Source organism: Amphiprion ocellaris, chromosome 4 (genome assembly GCF_022539595.1).
Source record: "Amphiprion ocellaris isolate individual 3 ecotype Okinawa chromosome 4, ASM2253959v1, whole genome shotgun sequence".
Taxonomy (NCBI): domain Eukaryota; kingdom Metazoa; phylum Chordata; class Actinopteri; family Pomacentridae; genus Amphiprion; species Amphiprion ocellaris.
The window spans coordinates 9,979,032-9,996,868 of record NC_072769.1 but is presented as its reverse complement, the minus strand read 5'-3'; the positions used below and the strand labels follow the sequence as shown (position 1 = coordinate 9,996,868).

The following is a 17,837-nucleotide window of genomic DNA, read 5'->3' as shown; positions in this document are numbered from 1 at the left end:
AGCCACATATAATGCATTTCTGGAGACCTTTATTCAAATTGATTGGTTGATTGATTGATTTCTTTATTTTCGCATCATACACAGAAGCGTGCCCAACCCTCATGGGTTTACAAGATACCAATATACCAGCATTGAAGCAATACATCCAAAACACACATTATTCTGCAACTCAGTTCTCAAACAAAATATGTTGCCTTTTATCCCAGATCCAGCAAAGAAATTCTGCCATGAAAAAGGTTCCCCTTCTAAAACATAGCTCAAGTTTTTCATGGTCATCCACCCAAAAGAAATCAAAATAAACAGGCCATTTTACTGTAAAATACCTCTATTATCTTTGTATGTTTTTCTGATTTTTGTAGATTAAGAAGTCTGCACTAAAGTATATGTAAAGAGAAGGTCAAACGTATTAGCAACAGCCCTCAAAGTATAAAATATAAGTAGTAACCCAGTGGTAACGTAGCCCTGTAGAGTGTAACATGCACTGGGCTTTTATTACTGATACATTGTTGAATAAGAAATTAGGCAGCTTATCCTTTCACAGACATCATATTTTACATGCTGATAATACGGTTTACATGTAAAATCAGAATCTGTTACAGCAAATTCACATCTCTATAACTGATTGGTAAATGATAATTTCAAAAAGGAAAATTAAATACAAAATAAAATGAAAATCAAAAATACCCAAGTAAAGTACAAAGACCTAATAATAATTTAGCACTCTTTTCCTAACATGGAGCAACTCCTGCTCTGCTGTTCTCATGATGTTACCATTATGTTCTTGTTTAACTACATACAGAGTCGGTATTACATTTCCAGGTTGCTTGTTGAAATACATTCTTAGAAACTAAGACATTGCTAATTTAAGTGGACAAGATAGGCACAAAACACTTCCTCTCATGGAAAAGACGTTGACTATAGATTTTTAAGAGAGATGATTGATGAATTTTCCACAGAATTCAGTATGAGTTTTCTTAAAGCTATTTCCTAGGGAAATACCCACATTAACCTGACTACCTTATCACTTTCCATCAACAAGAAATTAAGAGATACACATGATGGTGACTTTACTTCCAAATCTGTTTTGTAAAATAAATGGTGATTTTAAAAAAAATGTCATAAGGTGCTTGATAAATATACAGTGTAATTTCTGTTCACATCATCACTTCCAAATGAAAGAAACCACAACACTGATCCAGACACAGTGTGACATGCTCAGTGTGTGCCCTGCAGTAGATGTTGCAACAACAGTTATAGTAGGAGTTGTCGTCATGTGGGTAACTGTGGTTACAGGAGGAACTGTAGTTATGGGGGTTGTTGTATTCGTAGGTGCTGCTGTAGCCCGTCCTCCACATGTTCCCACATTTCCTACTCTGTCCACAGCAGCCAGCTCCACATTTGGTGAACAGCAGGAACTATTGTAAGTGACCACTGTGATGTTCTCACCTCCAGCTCCAGTCCCTGTTCTGGTGTCAAGAGTACCGTTCCCTTGGCGGAGGGTAATGCTTGCAATGCCAGTCCCATTGATGCCATCGGTGAAAACAGCTGAGAAGTTCCAAAAAGAGATTGCACAGGGTGATGAGGAAGAGCTACAGTCACCTGATACATTGGTTTCCTGGCACACTGGACCGGACAAATCTGTCACCTGAAAAGAGAGAGAGAATAAGAAGTGATTGATCAATATGTTAAGGAAAAGAACGGGAACAAAACTTGGCTACCAACCATCTGTCATTAGGATTTTTGTTGCACTCAGTATAACTTGTACTTCAACAGAATAGTTTGGCAGAATGTATTAATGTTGAAAAAGTAGTAACAATGCTACATCTTGGCTAAAAAAATCGCTCCAGTGGTTCTCACTCACCAATATAGACATTTAGGTCACTAAGGGTTTAATAAAATGAGTTACGTGAAGAACATACAGTAGTCTTCCACTCACGTAACATTTAGCGAATCAAGCCCCAAGGACAGCATTGGGTTGTGGGCAGGTTTTGATGTTATGCCCAAACACTTGGCGACCATTGTGTGATGCACACTTACACAAAATCCCTCTCTCCCATTGTAAAATGAACAGCTATAAAATGGTAAATACTCGAGCGGCAGAAATCATGTAAAATAACTCCATATGTAATCAGAATTTGGTCCAATAATAATCTACTGGTTTGATTGAGAAGGGCCAAAAAGGCCCAAAAAAATTCCAAAGTGTGCAGAGCATCCGTATACCAGACCGTAAATTTTGTACATTTTTTTGGAGTTTGCACCACCGAGTAGCTTTCGTTTGAAAGAATGATTCGCCATCTTGAAAACTGGTTTCCAGTTTAATACATCCTTGGTGCAAATCTATTAAAATCAAAGACGTCTTCTTCTTCACCTACATACTGGATTTCTGATCAGTACCAGCTCTGCCCCTAGAGACCAGAAGATGCCACTCCCTTAAAACCTGTGAGGAAGGTTAACTGTATCACAAGTTTATATTTTCTTCCATGCAAGGTTTATAAGCTGCTCAGTGACTTAAATGTCAAAATAAAAAAGGAAGATTGTGCCATATAGAATAGTCATACTGCATGAAGTGTGTGTGTTTTTTTTTTTTTTTTAAACTCTTTTTTTTCTTACCCTGGCAGACACAGAAAATCTGAGGACAGCATAGTTGATTTCAGTGGTAGCGGCATTTTGCACCTCAATGGTAAGAGTCACATCTGTTCCTGAAACTGTGCTTGCTGGGGGGGTTAAGGTTACGGTGCCATTGGCTTTACCCCCACTGGATGTTCCAATAGCAACAGAGCTGGGTGAAGTTGTATTATAACTGCGATCATTGTTGACTCGCACTGTGAATGTCCCATTTGTGTCTGAAGATACTATAAAAGGGATGGAGGCGGTAGAACCTGGTTCTATGTTGATGTCAGCTTGAGCCTAGAAAAGTGGGCGAAGAAGAGGAAAGAGGGATAAAAACATGTAGTATCTGAGTAGTATTGAGTATTTGAGGCATGAAGTATTTCTCTCTGTATTTCATGTAATATGGCAATGAGAGTTTATTGTAGCTAGGAGTGCAGGGAGACCTTTAAACATGTCCTAGCAAAGTCAAGAACTGTGCCAATGAGCTATAAAAAACGTGACAGTACTCACAGTAACAGAGAGACTGGATGTCTTGATTTGTGTGGATGCTTGTCTCTGGAAGGTGTTCGATGTGGACCTGGAGGTGGAGCTGGTGTCTTGTCCTGTCAGGCGAACTGCAAATTCCCCTGCTGGGACTGCAATGAATCTTACCAGGAAGTCATTGTTTCCAAATGACTGTGGAGGATGGAAAAAAAAAGGCTTATTACACATCGCATATTCTTCAGTCACAAGGTTGCAATAAATCAATAATAATAAGCAACCAGATTATGTAGTGGCTGAAGTATGACTAAGAGAAAAAGAGAAGTCTGTTTACTGAAGGTCCTACGCTTGTCATGACCCCAATGACTGAGAATCTACACAGAAATATGTTAGAAAGATTAATGGGAATGATATTTAATCTGCCTTCCACTATCCCTGCCGTTGGTTTTCTGTTTTCATTGTTATGCATTGCAGAATTTATGTTAATGTAAGTGTTGTTGCTCTACACTGTAATTTAGAAGAAAAAAAATATTTTCAAGAAAGTAAATCAGTAAATAGTGCTACATCTTGAAAAGAGGACACTACTGGTTTTGCATATTCTACTCCTTTAGCTACAAAATTAATACTTGACTTCACTGCTAACCATTCAAAGCTTACCCATTTTTTTTTTCATTCCAGGCATCTATGGCTTCTCAATTATTTCAACACAGTAAGAAAATCCAATTTAAGAGAAAGATCATTTTTACCTTTCTTATTTTTCCCCTGCAAAATTGCATTATTATTAGATGGCAATAAAATAATGAAAGGAAGAACACAAGAACACTTTAACATTCAGGATAGGAACATCAGCTGTTGGAAACAAAACCAGTGTGAAACCAGTACTCTGGTCTGAGTCTAAAACTTGCTGTATAAGGGCTGTGTGTGAAAAGAGGTCAGTTGTAATATCAATTATTATCTATGTCTTTTAAGATTGCTGGGTGTAGCATGCCTGTATTGATCCACTGATCTCTGTTAGCCCTGAGCTGTTGAACAGAGTGACCTCTGTGACTGTCACGTTGTCACTTCCTGTCACAGTGACCAAGAGAGTGACATTAGCACCTGCAAGATGTGGAAAGAAACAAAACAGTATTATTGTGATAGGTGCTTAGGCACTGTCCTAATGTACACAAAGACAACTGTCAGGTTCTGGAAGAGACAGAATAGATGAGGGTTGATGAGGTGGCCTTCATTAAATAGGACACAAGACACTTCATTACTTAAATTTTTGCTGCTGTTAAGGAGAATGAGAAAATGGCTATTAATACGTATTATATTATATGATAATTTCTTGTGTTTTCCAACCTGCAATAGGTCGACCTTCCTTTGGAACGACACCACTGTGACCTCCCTCCTGTACATCCACAAGGTCATAAATGAAGTTCACGGAACTTTGACCTGATGTTCACACAGAGAAAACAAATATTTCTTAGGAACTAAAAGGAATTTAAAATGTGCTCTATGGACTATGATGAGCTGCACCACTGACCTGTGACCTTAACGGTGTAGGCAGTATTAGAGTTAATGCTTATGTTCCACAATCCTGTTTGATTGCCAGTGATGAGAACTATCCGGCGCAAGTTTCCCACTGTGGTAAAGTTTGCAAGAGGACCATTGAACTGACTTGACGTCTGAGATAATCCTGAAAGGCATGAAAGCATGTTGAAGATGGTAATATATGTCACACACGAGATGAGAAAATGTGTATTTTTATTTGTATTATTTACAATTTGAACAAAACGGTTTAGTGCTTCAACAATTAGCTAACTACCTAAAAGAAACACTTTCAGACTACAGACATCTAAAAAGCCAAAAAGTAAGAGAGGAAGAGGGAATGTAAGTATGTGAAATGCTGGCAGTAACAACGCTAATGTCCAACATGTGTCTTTGAACCGCACCCGTGGAGCTGGTCAGTGTGAAGGTGAGAGATGGGGCTCCTGTGACATAAATGATCATGTTGTTTATTAATGCATCAACAGTAAAAGCCAAATTTTCTGGTCGTCCAGGATTAATTACTGCTTGGAAAACTGTCACCTGGAAGAGAAAACAAAAACTGCGGTGAAAAAGGAATTGCTGTTGAAAGGCAGTGCCATGAAAAACATGACCACTACTTGCACAATAGGTTTCAAACATGTTGCCTTCAGTCATCTATTATTTCCTTGCTCAGTGTCTCACCACAGCACTGACTGTTAAATCTTCTATAACTGCAGTGGCCAGAGGGAGGCCTGACTTGGGGACTTCGATGGCCTGTCCTCCAGAGGTTTGGGCTAAGTCTCGATATAGCTGGGTTTGTCCTACGTTTAGCACTCGTGATGCCAAACCCTGAGAATCCCTTCGTCGTCTGGAAAGGACATCTGTCAACATGAAGTTTACCTAAAAATAAAATGATGGATAAATAATACATGTACTATACAGTATGTGCAATAAGCACGGAGTGATTCTAATAGCATTGTTTTTTTTTTTGTTTTTTTTTAAAATCCAGTTATGCAATGCTTTGGGGTAATAATGCACTTAAAAATGGTAAATCATTGGTGAATTCATGGATTTATATATTTCTATTTAGTAAGTCAGACTGTAGTTATTCACCACATTATTGAACCAAGCCATACTTATTCAGGTAATTCACTGATAAAATGTTTTCACACAGTTCACCAATCCATCAAACACTGCAGACATTGGCTTGGATGTTTGGGAGGATGTAGCCACCTTTCCAGAAGCTAAGTCATCAAACGGGTGTTTTGAAGGGCATTTCCAGATTAATGTTCTTCATTTTGTTGCCGGCAAATTTAGCCCTTTAACAGTGCAATCTGATCTTTGAAAATGTTTCATATTTCCAGAAAAATCTGGAAGTAATCAGAAAGTTTTAAGGTTTACAAAGATTTAAAAGCACGAGAAGTTGTGGCACGTAAAATTAAGAGACATTTTCATCAGTTTAAATTGTTATTCTTAGCAAAGAATGACTTTCCAAGTATCAAACTATGGTGAAAATTGAGGTTTTGTGCAGTGCAGTGCTCTGATGTGTCATGCGTCAGAGCTAGAACGTTGTGGGTTTGAATCATCTGGGGTCCTTTTCACAAAGCAGGTGCAACAAACTCTGAGTGTAACCCTGAACTCTGAGCGGATCTACTCTGAGATAGGAAACTCTGAGTTTTCGGTTCCAGAACAGCTGAACTGAGGTGGTTTAATGAACTCGGAGTAGTTTCACCTGGAGTTAAGCGCGTGCACCACAACTAGAAAAAGCCACTATCAATGGAGCGACAAATCGACGAGTCACCATGGCAACGGGGAAGCAGAGGGCTGCGTTTTTCACCCCACTTGAATTGGAAATCTTAATGCGCTCATATGGCGAGTTTGAACACAAATCTGTGGATGTTCTCAGTCATCCAGGTCATGATAAGTCTCAAGCAAGCATAAGTTATGGCAACTGGACTAACCTCGTGTGAGTCGAAAACGTTTCACCTCTCTTCCCAGAACTGAAGAAGCCTCTTGGATGAGAGGTGAAACGTTTTCGACTCACACGAGGTTAGTCCAGTTGCCATAACTTATGCTTGCTTGAGACGAGTTTGAACACGTTTTTAGAAAGAAGTGCAACACCTGCAGCTGCAAAAGAGAGGGAGACGGCGTGGGAGAACATTGCTGCCCGGGTCAATGCGTAAGTTTAAATCACAATAATATTACAGGAAAACTGTTTGAATAGTAGACTATTAAGTTATTTCATTTAGGTGCAATCCCGCGGGGGAGAAGCGCATGTGGCTGCAGCTTAAGATGAAATATAAAAACACTCCCTGGGAAATCCTAAAAGAGGTTGCAGCACAATGTCATTAACAGAATATGATTTAAAATTAATTTAACAGATCTCTACATCTTTCACCTGCAATCCTGTGGAACTCCTCCTTGATGGCTCTGACAGGTTTATGTCGAGGGAAAACCACAAAGATGGTAAAAGCCGTTTCAGGGTCAGGCTCACTTTTCTAACCGTCCCCATACAGTTGTCTTACTGAGGTGTTCTGCATCTCCGACATTATATTAAAAAAAATCATTTACAAAGAACCGCAGCGCAACACACAATATCTGCTGGGATGTGAGAGCATGACTGCGGTTGGTAATGTTGTAAATGTAAGGACGGATTAGGTTGTATGTAGATTATGTACTGTGACGTGAAACGGTACCGCTCTAAAAGATAACTGTCTGGAAATGCAAGAACATCTATGCGCGGTCTGATAACAATCTCCCGAATATTTAATTCTCTGCGCAGTAATGTTGCTCCTTCATCCACTGGATCGTTAATAAAAGGACGTCATTTTGACAGACGCAGAACTAGACTTCGCCAAAACTCACCTGCTGACTGAATGAATGAGGAAATCAAATAGCGTGTGACTGAAAGGGGGCGGAGACAGAGAGAAACTCGTTACTACGGTAACTGACCGAGAGCTTCAGTTACCCCTCTTTGTGAAACAGGGTAGAGTTACCCCTCTGTCTCTGGTTTGAGTTACCTCTCTTTGTGAAACGGAAAACTCTGAGTTTCCCTCATTTCAGGGTTAACAAACTCAGAGTTTTCACTAAACCTGCTTCGTGAAACGGACCCCTGGTCGGCAGGAGCCTTTCTATACATTGTTTGCTTTTCCTCCCTGTGCCTGGGTGAGCTTTCACTCACATTTCACCTGACTTACCTCAGAGTTGGTTGTCTCTATAAGAGCAGTGACTGTGTCTTTCAGGTGAACATCTTTGGCTGGAGCATCAGTGAAGACAAAGATGTCAGAGGAGGGTGGAGCTGCTGTCAGGGCAAGCTTTCAATCAAACACAGGACAGAAAAAGAAAACGTTATATCCTTGATCTTCTGGAACAAATTCCAAACATAGGTGTGCTCCATGTAATAGTGTGCATGCCTCCATAACATGAGTTGTTTGAGTGCCCTCACTTGCAGTCCAGACAAACTCATTTCTGGGTTGTCTCCTCCTCCGTTTGCAGTGAGGCTGTTGATGATGACTTTGAAGGTGTCTGCATCAGTTGTCCTTATTACAGGTCCAAAATCTAGATAGGAGGTAAAGTAGTATATGAACCAGCTGAGTTTTTACAGATCTATAAGCATACTTTATTCGGTAGCTTTCATATTCAACATTTGGAACATCTGTAAAATTCTAAGTCACATGCCTGGGTCATTGAACGGTACCAGTATGTATTCAGAGGGCTCCTGTTGTGTTTCTCTCCTTATATCAATAATGTTAAAAGACACTGCCTTTGCGCTTTCTATGTCATCCCTCATGCTGCCAGTAGTGTCAATGACAAAACACAATGCAGGGGCCTGGGAGAGAGCCATCAATCTGGGGGAACATGAGAGAGAGACAAAACACAATTAAATTCTTCATGTTTAATGCAGGTGTTATCATCTGGATTATCCTGCAAGGAGCAGCACTTTCTCCAGATGTTGAATAGTTGATAACTTTCCAGAAACAGAACTTTTAATGTAAACAGTTGAATGCAATTATGAATGCCAGGGGAGACTAATTTCCTCATTTGAGCCATATAATGCCTCTGTTGAGGTTGTTTTTTCACTCCACCATTGAGTGATGAGCAATTTGGAAATTCTGATTTCAAACACATGGCAATACATCACACAAACCACTTGTTTCCCAGCATATATGCCTTCAGTGTTCATGTAGCTCCCCTTTGCAACCATTCAACAAGCACAAAAGTATCTCAGGTGACTTAGTTCCATACTGCAGGAAGTTCCTGTCTCCAGCAGCTACTCTGATGTCCTCCAGTAGCTCCATAGTGGCATCCACTGCCAGGTTAGCTGCTCTGTCGTGAAATGAGCCATGACCAGACTCTACACCATCCTTATTGATTCCCCCCACTGGGTCCACTGTGCTTGTCTTGTCAGCCTGACCACCGTGGCTGCATTTACCTTAGAACAGAAATAATAAGCTCAAATTTGAATGGATAGTGATAATGATTGGTTGGCTGGATAGTTGAACTACTGCTCAATAAGCCACAACACAGCTACAGAAACCATAATGTCTTTTCAAGGGCTGTGTTACAAAATACACTGTGCAGAGAAAGTTATGAAAGGAGGTTACAGCTATTGGTTGTCATGTTCAAAGTCTTCACCTTGTTGGTGCTTGGTGTTCTGAGCAACTTTTTGCTTTTTCAAATAGACTCAATAATCTCTACAAAAAGTTGATTTTGATAGTGGAATGTTTTTTGCTGAGTTTATATATGATGAAATGATAAATAGTGCAGGTTATTAAAATTATAGCTGTCAGTTAGTTTGCTAGCTATAGCTAATATTTTCAATGAAATACTAATCATAGCATTTGAATAGTAAATGAGATTTTCACCTGCAGGTTTTACTGAAGAGAAGATGTCAAAGTAGCCTGAAGTGATAAAGCCCCGACTTAGCACTTCAGGCAAAATGTTGTCAGCACACATCGTCGCTCCTGTACAGCTCTTGCAGGTGGGAATATCTGGACCTGAGCAAAAAATATGGCAGAAGTTTTGCATGATACAGTAATCTATCTGGAATCAGGATGTAACAGACTTAAATGTAATGTCATAATGTAATGTCAAGTAAACCGACAAATAGGTTATGATAACAAACGTGCTGTACTAAGTGGAAAACCCCTTGAGAAAAACTTGTGATTGACTTACAGCAATGCTTTAAGTTGCTTCTCATTTCTGTCACTCAATCAACAGGAACATACCTGCCAAGTTCTCCAGAGGTTCATCTGGTCTGATCAGAATGCTGTAAGGAGTAGTTTTCCCCAGCTCCACCCAGTTACTGTGGCTGTAGAAGTCCTTCATATACAGAATATCTTACTTTATTCACAAAACTATCACAGTTTCTTACATACAACATGGTATTACCATTTATAAAATAAAAGAGTATATCTACTGCAACAGTATAATCATTATTTTCACCTGAAGGGTGTGACAGATTCGTCCAAGAGTCTGCCGAGCAGCCGCAAAGTTCCTCTGCCTCATATTAGCCTTCACAGAGAACAGGCCTCAACACAAAAACAGAATATTAATAGTCAGGTACAGTCGTGAAACCAAGTTTATGTACACTTTTAAAGATCATGTATAGCATGGCAGTCTTATGTTTCTAATGGCTCGTATATGATATCCTTAAAATCCTTCTGTCTCTGTCAGAAAAACAATGCATTTTGGTTCTTTTTTATAGATTTATTATTAAAATCTAACAAAATCTGTCAGGAAGGTCACTTGGAGCCATTTCAAAGCAGCTACAGATCCCAAAATCATCTGTGCAAACAAGTGTTTCTAAGTATAAAGTGCATTGTGCAGTTTTGTCATTGCCACGATTGGGAAAAATAAGTCACACTATCACCTGTGACTGAGCGACAGCTGGTCAGGTTGGTCAAGAGTCAAACAAGAACCACCAAAATGTGAGTGAAGGATTTAGCACCCGCTGGAACGCAGGTGTCACTGTCCACATTTAAGTGTGTTTTACATCACCATGGGCTGAGAGGCTACCATGCAAGAAGAAAGTTCTTGCTCCAGAAAACTTGACTGAATTTGCTGCTGATCACGTGGAAAAAAACAAGGCCTTGTGGAGGAAAGTTCTGCGGTCGAATGAAACAAAAATTGAGCTATTTGGACAGAATGACCAAAAATGTGCTTGGAGGAGAGTAGACGAGGCCCTTAACCACAAGAACACCAAACCTACTGTCAAGCGTGGTGATGGCGGTATTCTGCTCTGGGGCTGTGTTGAGGCCAGTGGAACTGGTACTTTATACAAAATCAATTAAATAACAAAGAAGGATTATTGCCTCCACATTCTTCAGGAAAACCTAAAATCATCAGTCAGAGGGTTGGGTCTTGAAGACAGTTGGGTGTTCCAACAAGACAATGACCTCAAACACACATCAAAATAGGTAAATAAATGGCTAAATCAGATGGGAAAGTAAGGTTTTAGAACAGCCTCCCCACAGTCATGGCCTAAACCCTTTTAATAAGCTGTTCACTGTAAAGAAGAAGCAAGTCTGTGTCAGAGAGCCAACAAATTTAGCTCACCGGACCCATTCTGTCAAGAGGAATGGTCAAAGATGCAACCGGAAGCTTGCCATAAGCTTAGGGATGGCTAATAAAAATGTGTAGTTGAGGTTAAAAAAAAAAAATGGCCCGGGGACATTCAACCAAACATTAGTATTGCTGTATGTATGTTTTTGACCCAGCAAATCTTTTCATATTTCCAGAAGACTTTTAATAAATCTATGAAAGAACCAAAATGCATGATTATTTTTTTCTGACAGACACGTGTTTCAGTGATTTTATCTTAGAAAATTCAAGGTTATAGAACTCACTGGGAACTCAGAATGCCATGATATACAGGGTAAAAGACGTTCTAGATGAAATCACTGACTATCATAGTACATTTGGAAGAACAGTCTGCAACAAGCATTTTCTACATATATACAATCCAGTCAATAAATGACCTTGATGCTGTGTATGAACATTTGAAGTGTACCTTCTGTGATGATTGTCCGTCCTCCCTGGAAGGCCTCATTGTCAAAATGGTACTCCGCTTCCAGTGGTAATGACCTGTCCACATCTGCATTGCTCTTGCTCATGCTGTTAATGGCAGTTTGAAACATGTCAGTAGAGATTGGAGATGCAGATTTGGATGTGGAGGAGCAGGCCCTTTGCACCCGAGTAACTGACAGGTTGTCATCAATCTGGAAACAAAGAAATGCCAAGACCTTCACTGAATGATGTGGAAGCATACTTTATTGTATCTTCTATAATACATAGTTAAGTCATAATGGAGTCACAGTTTTGAAATGTGCCTTTTACAGCTTCTATCAACTCAGCATAAATATACAGACTGTAATTTCTTTTAATGAGACCTCACCTTCAAGCTGAAGTCCCGTCCTTCAGTGGCAGCGATGTCTCGGCAAACCTCAGCTGTCTTTCTGAGGATTGCCTTTTGAGTGATGCCACGATGAGTGCTAGATAGCTCATCAACAGAGTTGATTGGTAGGAAGCAGTTGGTGAGACCTGGCAGGGAGAGGACCACCACCACCAGAAACACGGCTGTCTGTCTGGTCGCCATGATAGAGGACGGAGCTTTATTAGAGCAAGGAGAGAAGGGGGAAGTCAAAGGAGAAAAGAATTCAGTTGTTTTTACCACTCTTTCTTTTACTTTACTAAGTTTGCTTGGGAGTACTTTTTGACTCAGAACTAAGCATTGCAGCACAGATTGAAGAAATTCAGTCCAGTTCTGCTTTGTTCAATTAAGAACCATCCCAAGAGTCAAATCATTTTTCTCAGAAATGACTTTGAAAATGTAATTCATGCACTGATTATGATTTTAAAATTTTTTCTGCATTTTGCATTTTGTGTCTTTTAATGTTTCACTCTGTTTCTCTACTTCTTCCCGAATATCCCCCCTTTTTTGACTTGTCCGTTAAAGCATTTTGTAAACTCTGTTTTTCCAAAGATGTCATATAAATATAGCTGAAAGCAGATACACAGCAGAAAAACATGAAACGTTTACTGGCAGTGGATCAGTTTTAACAAGGCAACCACATGCAATTACAAGTGAAATATTTATAGGAGGAAGGATTTATAAAGTAAATAAAAGGAGAACAAAAGAGGAAGGAGGAAACTATGAGCGTTACATTACTGTAAACAACCACCAGACACAGTCACAGGACATAAATAGCTCATCTGTACAATCTTTGTCATGCAAGGCAGGAAAGTGTTTCTACAACAACTGAATGTAAGTTTATCCCATGTGATGCTTCACTTTCGTATGAAGTGATTAGAACAGTAGACACATAAGGGAAGGTATCTTTGGTCTGAAACACAAGATGGACCAGATACTTTACTTAAACAGGAAAATATATATCGATATAAAAAAGTATGAAAACATACTAATCATGACAGTATACTGTTTTAGTGCCTATTGAATTTACCTATTAATGCTTAATGATTAAATATTGGATCTAAAGTCAGCAAATATATAGCATCATGTAGCTGGTAATGGAAATGATGAATTTCACACACTAAGGACTCCTCTGAAAAGTAATTTTAAATACTTTCTTCAAGGGTTTCAATGCTGAAAATGTCTATAGCCATTAGCAATGACACCGTGGCCAGTGTTGCCAAGTCCACTTATTATAAGTGGCTTTGGGCTTGTTGTTCTGTAAAGTCGCTTGCAAATCTTATTGGTCATGGGTTGCTGGTTTTTGGGCTTGTTTTCTAAAGTGCAGTTGCTTATTTACTGTTGCTTATGCATAATGCATATGTTTTTTTTTTAATTCTAATCAGAGTTTAAAAATGTAAGTCCTTACGTTGACTGTTGTTTACTGTCAATTTACTGCAAACAAAAAAAAATGTATATATTTAAACTGTTATCAAGAAGCCTCTCATTTACACAGTATGGCAGTTCAGCTGTTTGGCTTTTTGCGGGGGCTTGTTTCTATAGAGCTGGTTGCTTGTTTCTATCGTGAGGTCTGGCAACACTGACTGCGGCAATAATCTTACTTTTCTCTGACAATGAATGAGTTCTTGACCGTTTTTTTGTTTGTTTTAAATAGGAAACTTGCCTCTCTATTGTAATATCAGGGTCTTGCTATATAACAGATTGGGTTGCCTGAAATTAGTTTGTTCAACAATGATGTAAAAGAAAGAAATAGTTTAATACATTTCAAGAAAAGTCTAAAATTCCTCATTTTTGTCTATAACATGAACATGACATCGTGTAAAAACATGAATCCGAATGAAATAATTTCCTGTAACAATGAGTGGATGAGTTAACTAAATACTTACAAATCAGTTAAACAAACAAAAGAAACAAATAACATACAGGATTATTGATAATCCGATTAAAAATGTACAAAAGATATAAAATTTTGCAAACTCTTACCTTTGAGCTTCCTTTCCTTCAGCTTTTGATGTTCACGTTTTAGACCCATGTTTCCTCAGTGACAGAAACCTTTGAAAGAGTGTGTTTTTATATGGTTGCTCTTCCTGGTGTATCCAGTCAGGTGTATCCTCATTCTTTCCACACCAGTATAATTATTTTCCTGTTTGCTTGAGTGATGTGGCTTATCAGGCTGAGAATGGCCATGAACTCTTTCTGTGTATTTATCTTTCACAGTGAGAATACAGGATTTTTCAGTCCTGTTGATTTGGTGCTTTCTGTTAACCAACTGAATTTGCATAGTCATCCTGTTGTACTGGCAAAATTTGAAGTCTTTTGGATTTCTACCTCATCAGAAGTTAATCCTAGAAAATCACCAAAAATGTAACACTTGATTAAAAATGGCAGACTTGGTTTGCACTCGGATAACTGACTAGGTTTATGGCTCCAGTAGGCTTTTTTGTAGGCCCTGATGTGTGACATATGCCAATCAAATTTCATAGATGTAGGGACAACTTCTCACAGGGGCTAATTTTTTCCAAATGTTGCAAAAAGTGCAACGTAGCATTTTGCCACACACATGTGCAGGTCCCAAAAAATACAAAATATTAGGCCACTTTGCATTTTCAAGTGTTTTCAAGCATCTTTAACACCTCAAAAATGCAATTCATTTGATGAGAGAAACTCTAATAAGAATAAGAATAAGAATACATGCCAATAAATAGCAATGTTAAGAAATCTCATGTTCCATTTTTGTACATATGAAATATTTTAAGTTTGTATTTTTTTCCAATTTTTTTTTTTCAATAAGATTTACATAACCCAAGTGAAAATGTCACAACATTCCTTTTGGATAACATTAGAGGTACTTTCCTCCTGAGTGTTATTTTTCTCGGTGTTCCTTCTTTCTTCAACTCAGTTGATCCTTGACTCATGAGAATAGGGCACATAGACATATGGAAAACTCCAAAACATAGTGCCTCTGGACACAGAAACACTCGAAGAAACCAAAAAAATACAAAACAAGCTGCAAGCTGTGTAATCTTTACATCAAATATAATCAAAAATATTAACTAAAGTACTTCAGAAGTAAAATATATTTTCAAACCACATTTGTGTGCCTGTTGCCTTGCATTGTATAAACAAAACGATAAACTTTTGTAATAAAGAAATGAATTCAAATTAACTCCACCTCAGCATGATGTTACACACACATACAATACTGCTGCATTGCAATAAATAATAATTGCTATAAAGCACAAATAATCGCTCTCATGATCCATTTTCTGCATATTGAATATTTATGTGCCTTTCATTGATAATACTTACGTAACCCAAACATAAAAGGGGGAGGTACTACTGCAATTCCTGTCAAGGAAACACTAGAGGTACTTTTCTCTTGAGTGTTGTTTTTCTGGGTGTTCCTTATTTGTATTTTAAATTTTATCACCCAGAAGGCGAAACAACCTGCCATTTCCTTAACAAGTCACGTCAGTCAAACACAGGAAACATTTATGGCATTTAAAAGAGCATCATCAAAAAAAAATGTAGATAATGTGCATGGGGAGTAGTCTGTGTTGTGTGAGTGATGGGAAATGGCATGAGATCCTACTGACATCACTGTCCAGAATCCTTTCTTCACATTTTAAACTCAAGAAAACACCTTCTGGATGCTTGCCAACCAGTGACATTGCAGTTTACATCCATGTCTGTTCATGTAATGAAGACTTTAAAGGAATTTAATCACCCACCATTAGTATCACCAAATGGTCATAGTTTCACCTTTTGTTCTTGAGTTATGGTGTTGATCAATGACTAGTAAGTAATGAAGTGTAATTCTACATTTAGATGTTTCTCCAGAACATTATGTTGTCTAAGTGAAGTTGATCTACTAGACATTTGTGTGAAATTTTGTCATGATTTGTGTATGATTTCTTCAGTTATGGTTAGAAAACATGTTTTGTAAGGTCACAGTGGACTTGACAGTTGCCCACCAAAAACTGTTCAAATTTATAGAAATAAGAAAACAACAACAACAAAAGGATATGAGGTCACAGTGGACTTGACATTTGACCATCAGTAATTACTCAGTTCATTCTTGAGTCACAACATGTGGTAGCATGTGGTCATAGAGAGGAACCAAAAACAGAATATCTCTGGGCACAGCTGTCTCTAGCATCGAGGCATTTATAAAACAACAACGAACCAGGAAACTCGTCACAGACAGATTAATTCTGTGGGAGTAGAGTGTGACTTTCAGCTGAGGAAAAATGACAAACTGAGATCTGTCCTCTGTCTGAATAACATGAAGACTCTGACAACTATATTAATTACACCTGGAATATCTTTGCTGCCGGTTAAATACAGAACTTGTTTTAAGGCTATAAAATTGTGCATGAATTGGTACCTGGGTACATTTCAAAACTTCTCTGTCCCAGTTTTACCTTCAGGCCTCTTCGATCCTCATAAAGCTGCTTTTAAACGTTCTACTATGGAGGCTGGTGAATAAGAGGGATTGAGTCTTTGCAGTAGTAGGTGGAATAACCATCTTTTTCAAACAAGTGTTCCTTCTTCATAAACATTTTTAAGAAAGATCTCAGGATTTTGTTGCCCTTAGTTATCTAAATATTTAAATACTTTGTATATATACTGATGAGCCACAACATTAAAATCACCTGCAACTGCTGCCAAAACAGTTTTGATCATTGTTACATAACCGTGGGATCTCGATGGCTGTCCTGTTATGTCATGGATCAAGCTTGTTCCAGTACAAACTGTGCTGGTACAAAAATATGATCTACTCCACATTCAACCCATCTAAGCATAGAGGTTTTTGATCTGGACCTGGTCTAAAGTGGTCCAGATGCAAAGAAGCACACTAAAAGTTTTTTTTACAAATATTGTAAGAGAGAAAATAATCATTTTACATGCTAAAAGTTTTTAACCCTTGTACGACAACCTGTTATGATCCCTGTTCCAGCTCCTGCCTTTTTTTCTCCTCCCTCTTTTCTTCCTTCTCCCTTCTTCTTCCTGTCTTTGTCATCTGTCTCTTTTGTATTTCTGTCTCTCATCCTGTCATCTCTCTCCCTGTTGTCTCTCTGTCCTTGTCTTGTCCCTCTGGCTCCCTCTGTTTGTGTCTGTTGGTCTCTGCATCTGTCTGTCTGTCTCCCTTGTCTCACTCACCTGCCTGCACTTTACTGATTGCTGTAATGCACATCAGCTGCAGTAATTAGTTCATTCCATTCACCTGTTCTCCACCTCACCTCCACCTATTTAAGCTCTGTGCTTTCACTCACTCCCCGCTGGATCATTGACTCACATTCTGTCACAGATCCCCCCCCCCCCCCCCCCCCCCCCCCCCCCCCCCCCCCTTGGATTTAGTTTCTCCTTACCAAGCCCTGTGAACCCCTCATCTGCTTCAGCCCCCTTGGACTCTCCTGCTTCCCCCATCCTGGATTTCCCCCTCTTGGACTCTGTTTTGCTCCGACCTGTTCGTGGATATTCCCCAGCCTTCTGTCTGCCAGTTTTCTCCCCCACTAACTTCTGGATTCCCCGAGCCTGCCTGCTTTGCCCCCTTAGTTCTGTTTCCCCTGGTTTAGTAAGTACATTGTTTGTTGTCTGATTAGTTAATCCCTGTTTGATTTTTTTTTTTGTAGTTGAGCTGTGGTTTTTTTGTAGGTGTAGTTTGTAGTTCATTCTTGTCTTAGATTTGGTTTAGTTTATCTCCTGGTTTGTTTTCCCCTTTCTGTATTGGTTTAGTTAGCTTTGTTTAAATGAAGACCTGTTTCCGTTACCACCTGTCTGTCAAATCTGCGCCTGGGTTCTC

At 38.9% G+C, this 17,837-nt stretch overlaps 1 protein-coding gene across 1 annotated transcript; it reads right to left on the bottom strand.

Annotated features, from left to right (window-relative positions):
* Positions 1-12: 12 nt before the first annotated feature.
* LOC111568044 (von Willebrand factor A domain-containing protein 7-like) lies at positions 13-14,116 on the bottom strand. Its single transcript, XM_035947797.2, has 18 exons — positions 14,015-14,116; positions 11,996-12,210; positions 11,612-11,819; positions 10,045-10,130; positions 9,828-9,921; positions 9,465-9,596; positions 8,845-9,031; positions 8,278-8,447; positions 8,045-8,157; positions 7,797-7,913; positions 5,302-5,499; positions 5,025-5,160; positions 4,616-4,768; positions 4,432-4,524; positions 4,079-4,188; positions 3,121-3,285; positions 2,611-2,907; positions 13-1,645 (listed from the first exon to the last, which is right to left on the bottom strand). Exons 1-18 carry the CDS (start codon positions 14,061-14,063, stop codon positions 1,163-1,165), a joined length of 3,006 nt encoding a protein of 1,001 aa, XP_035803690.2. The 5' UTR covers positions 14,064-14,116; the 3' UTR covers positions 13-1,162.
* Positions 14,117-17,837: the final 3,721 nt, after the last annotated feature.

What these genes read in the sequence shown, in the direction of transcription:
- LOC111568044 (XM_035947797.2), bottom strand. Translation starts at nt 14,063, where the DNA reads ATGGGTCTAAAACGTGAACATCAAAAGCTGAAGGAAAGGAAGCTCAAA. An exon ending in TAGAGACAACCAACTCTGAG is followed by an intron (nt 5,500 to 7,796) that starts GTAAGTCAGGTG and finishes TTTTATTTTTAG; the next exon opens with GTAAACTTCATGTTGACAGA. An exon ending in GATTTTCTGTGTCTGCCAGG is followed by an intron (nt 1,646 to 2,610) that starts GTAAGAAAAAAA and finishes CTCTCTTTTCAG; the next exon opens with GTGACAGATTTGTCCGGTCC.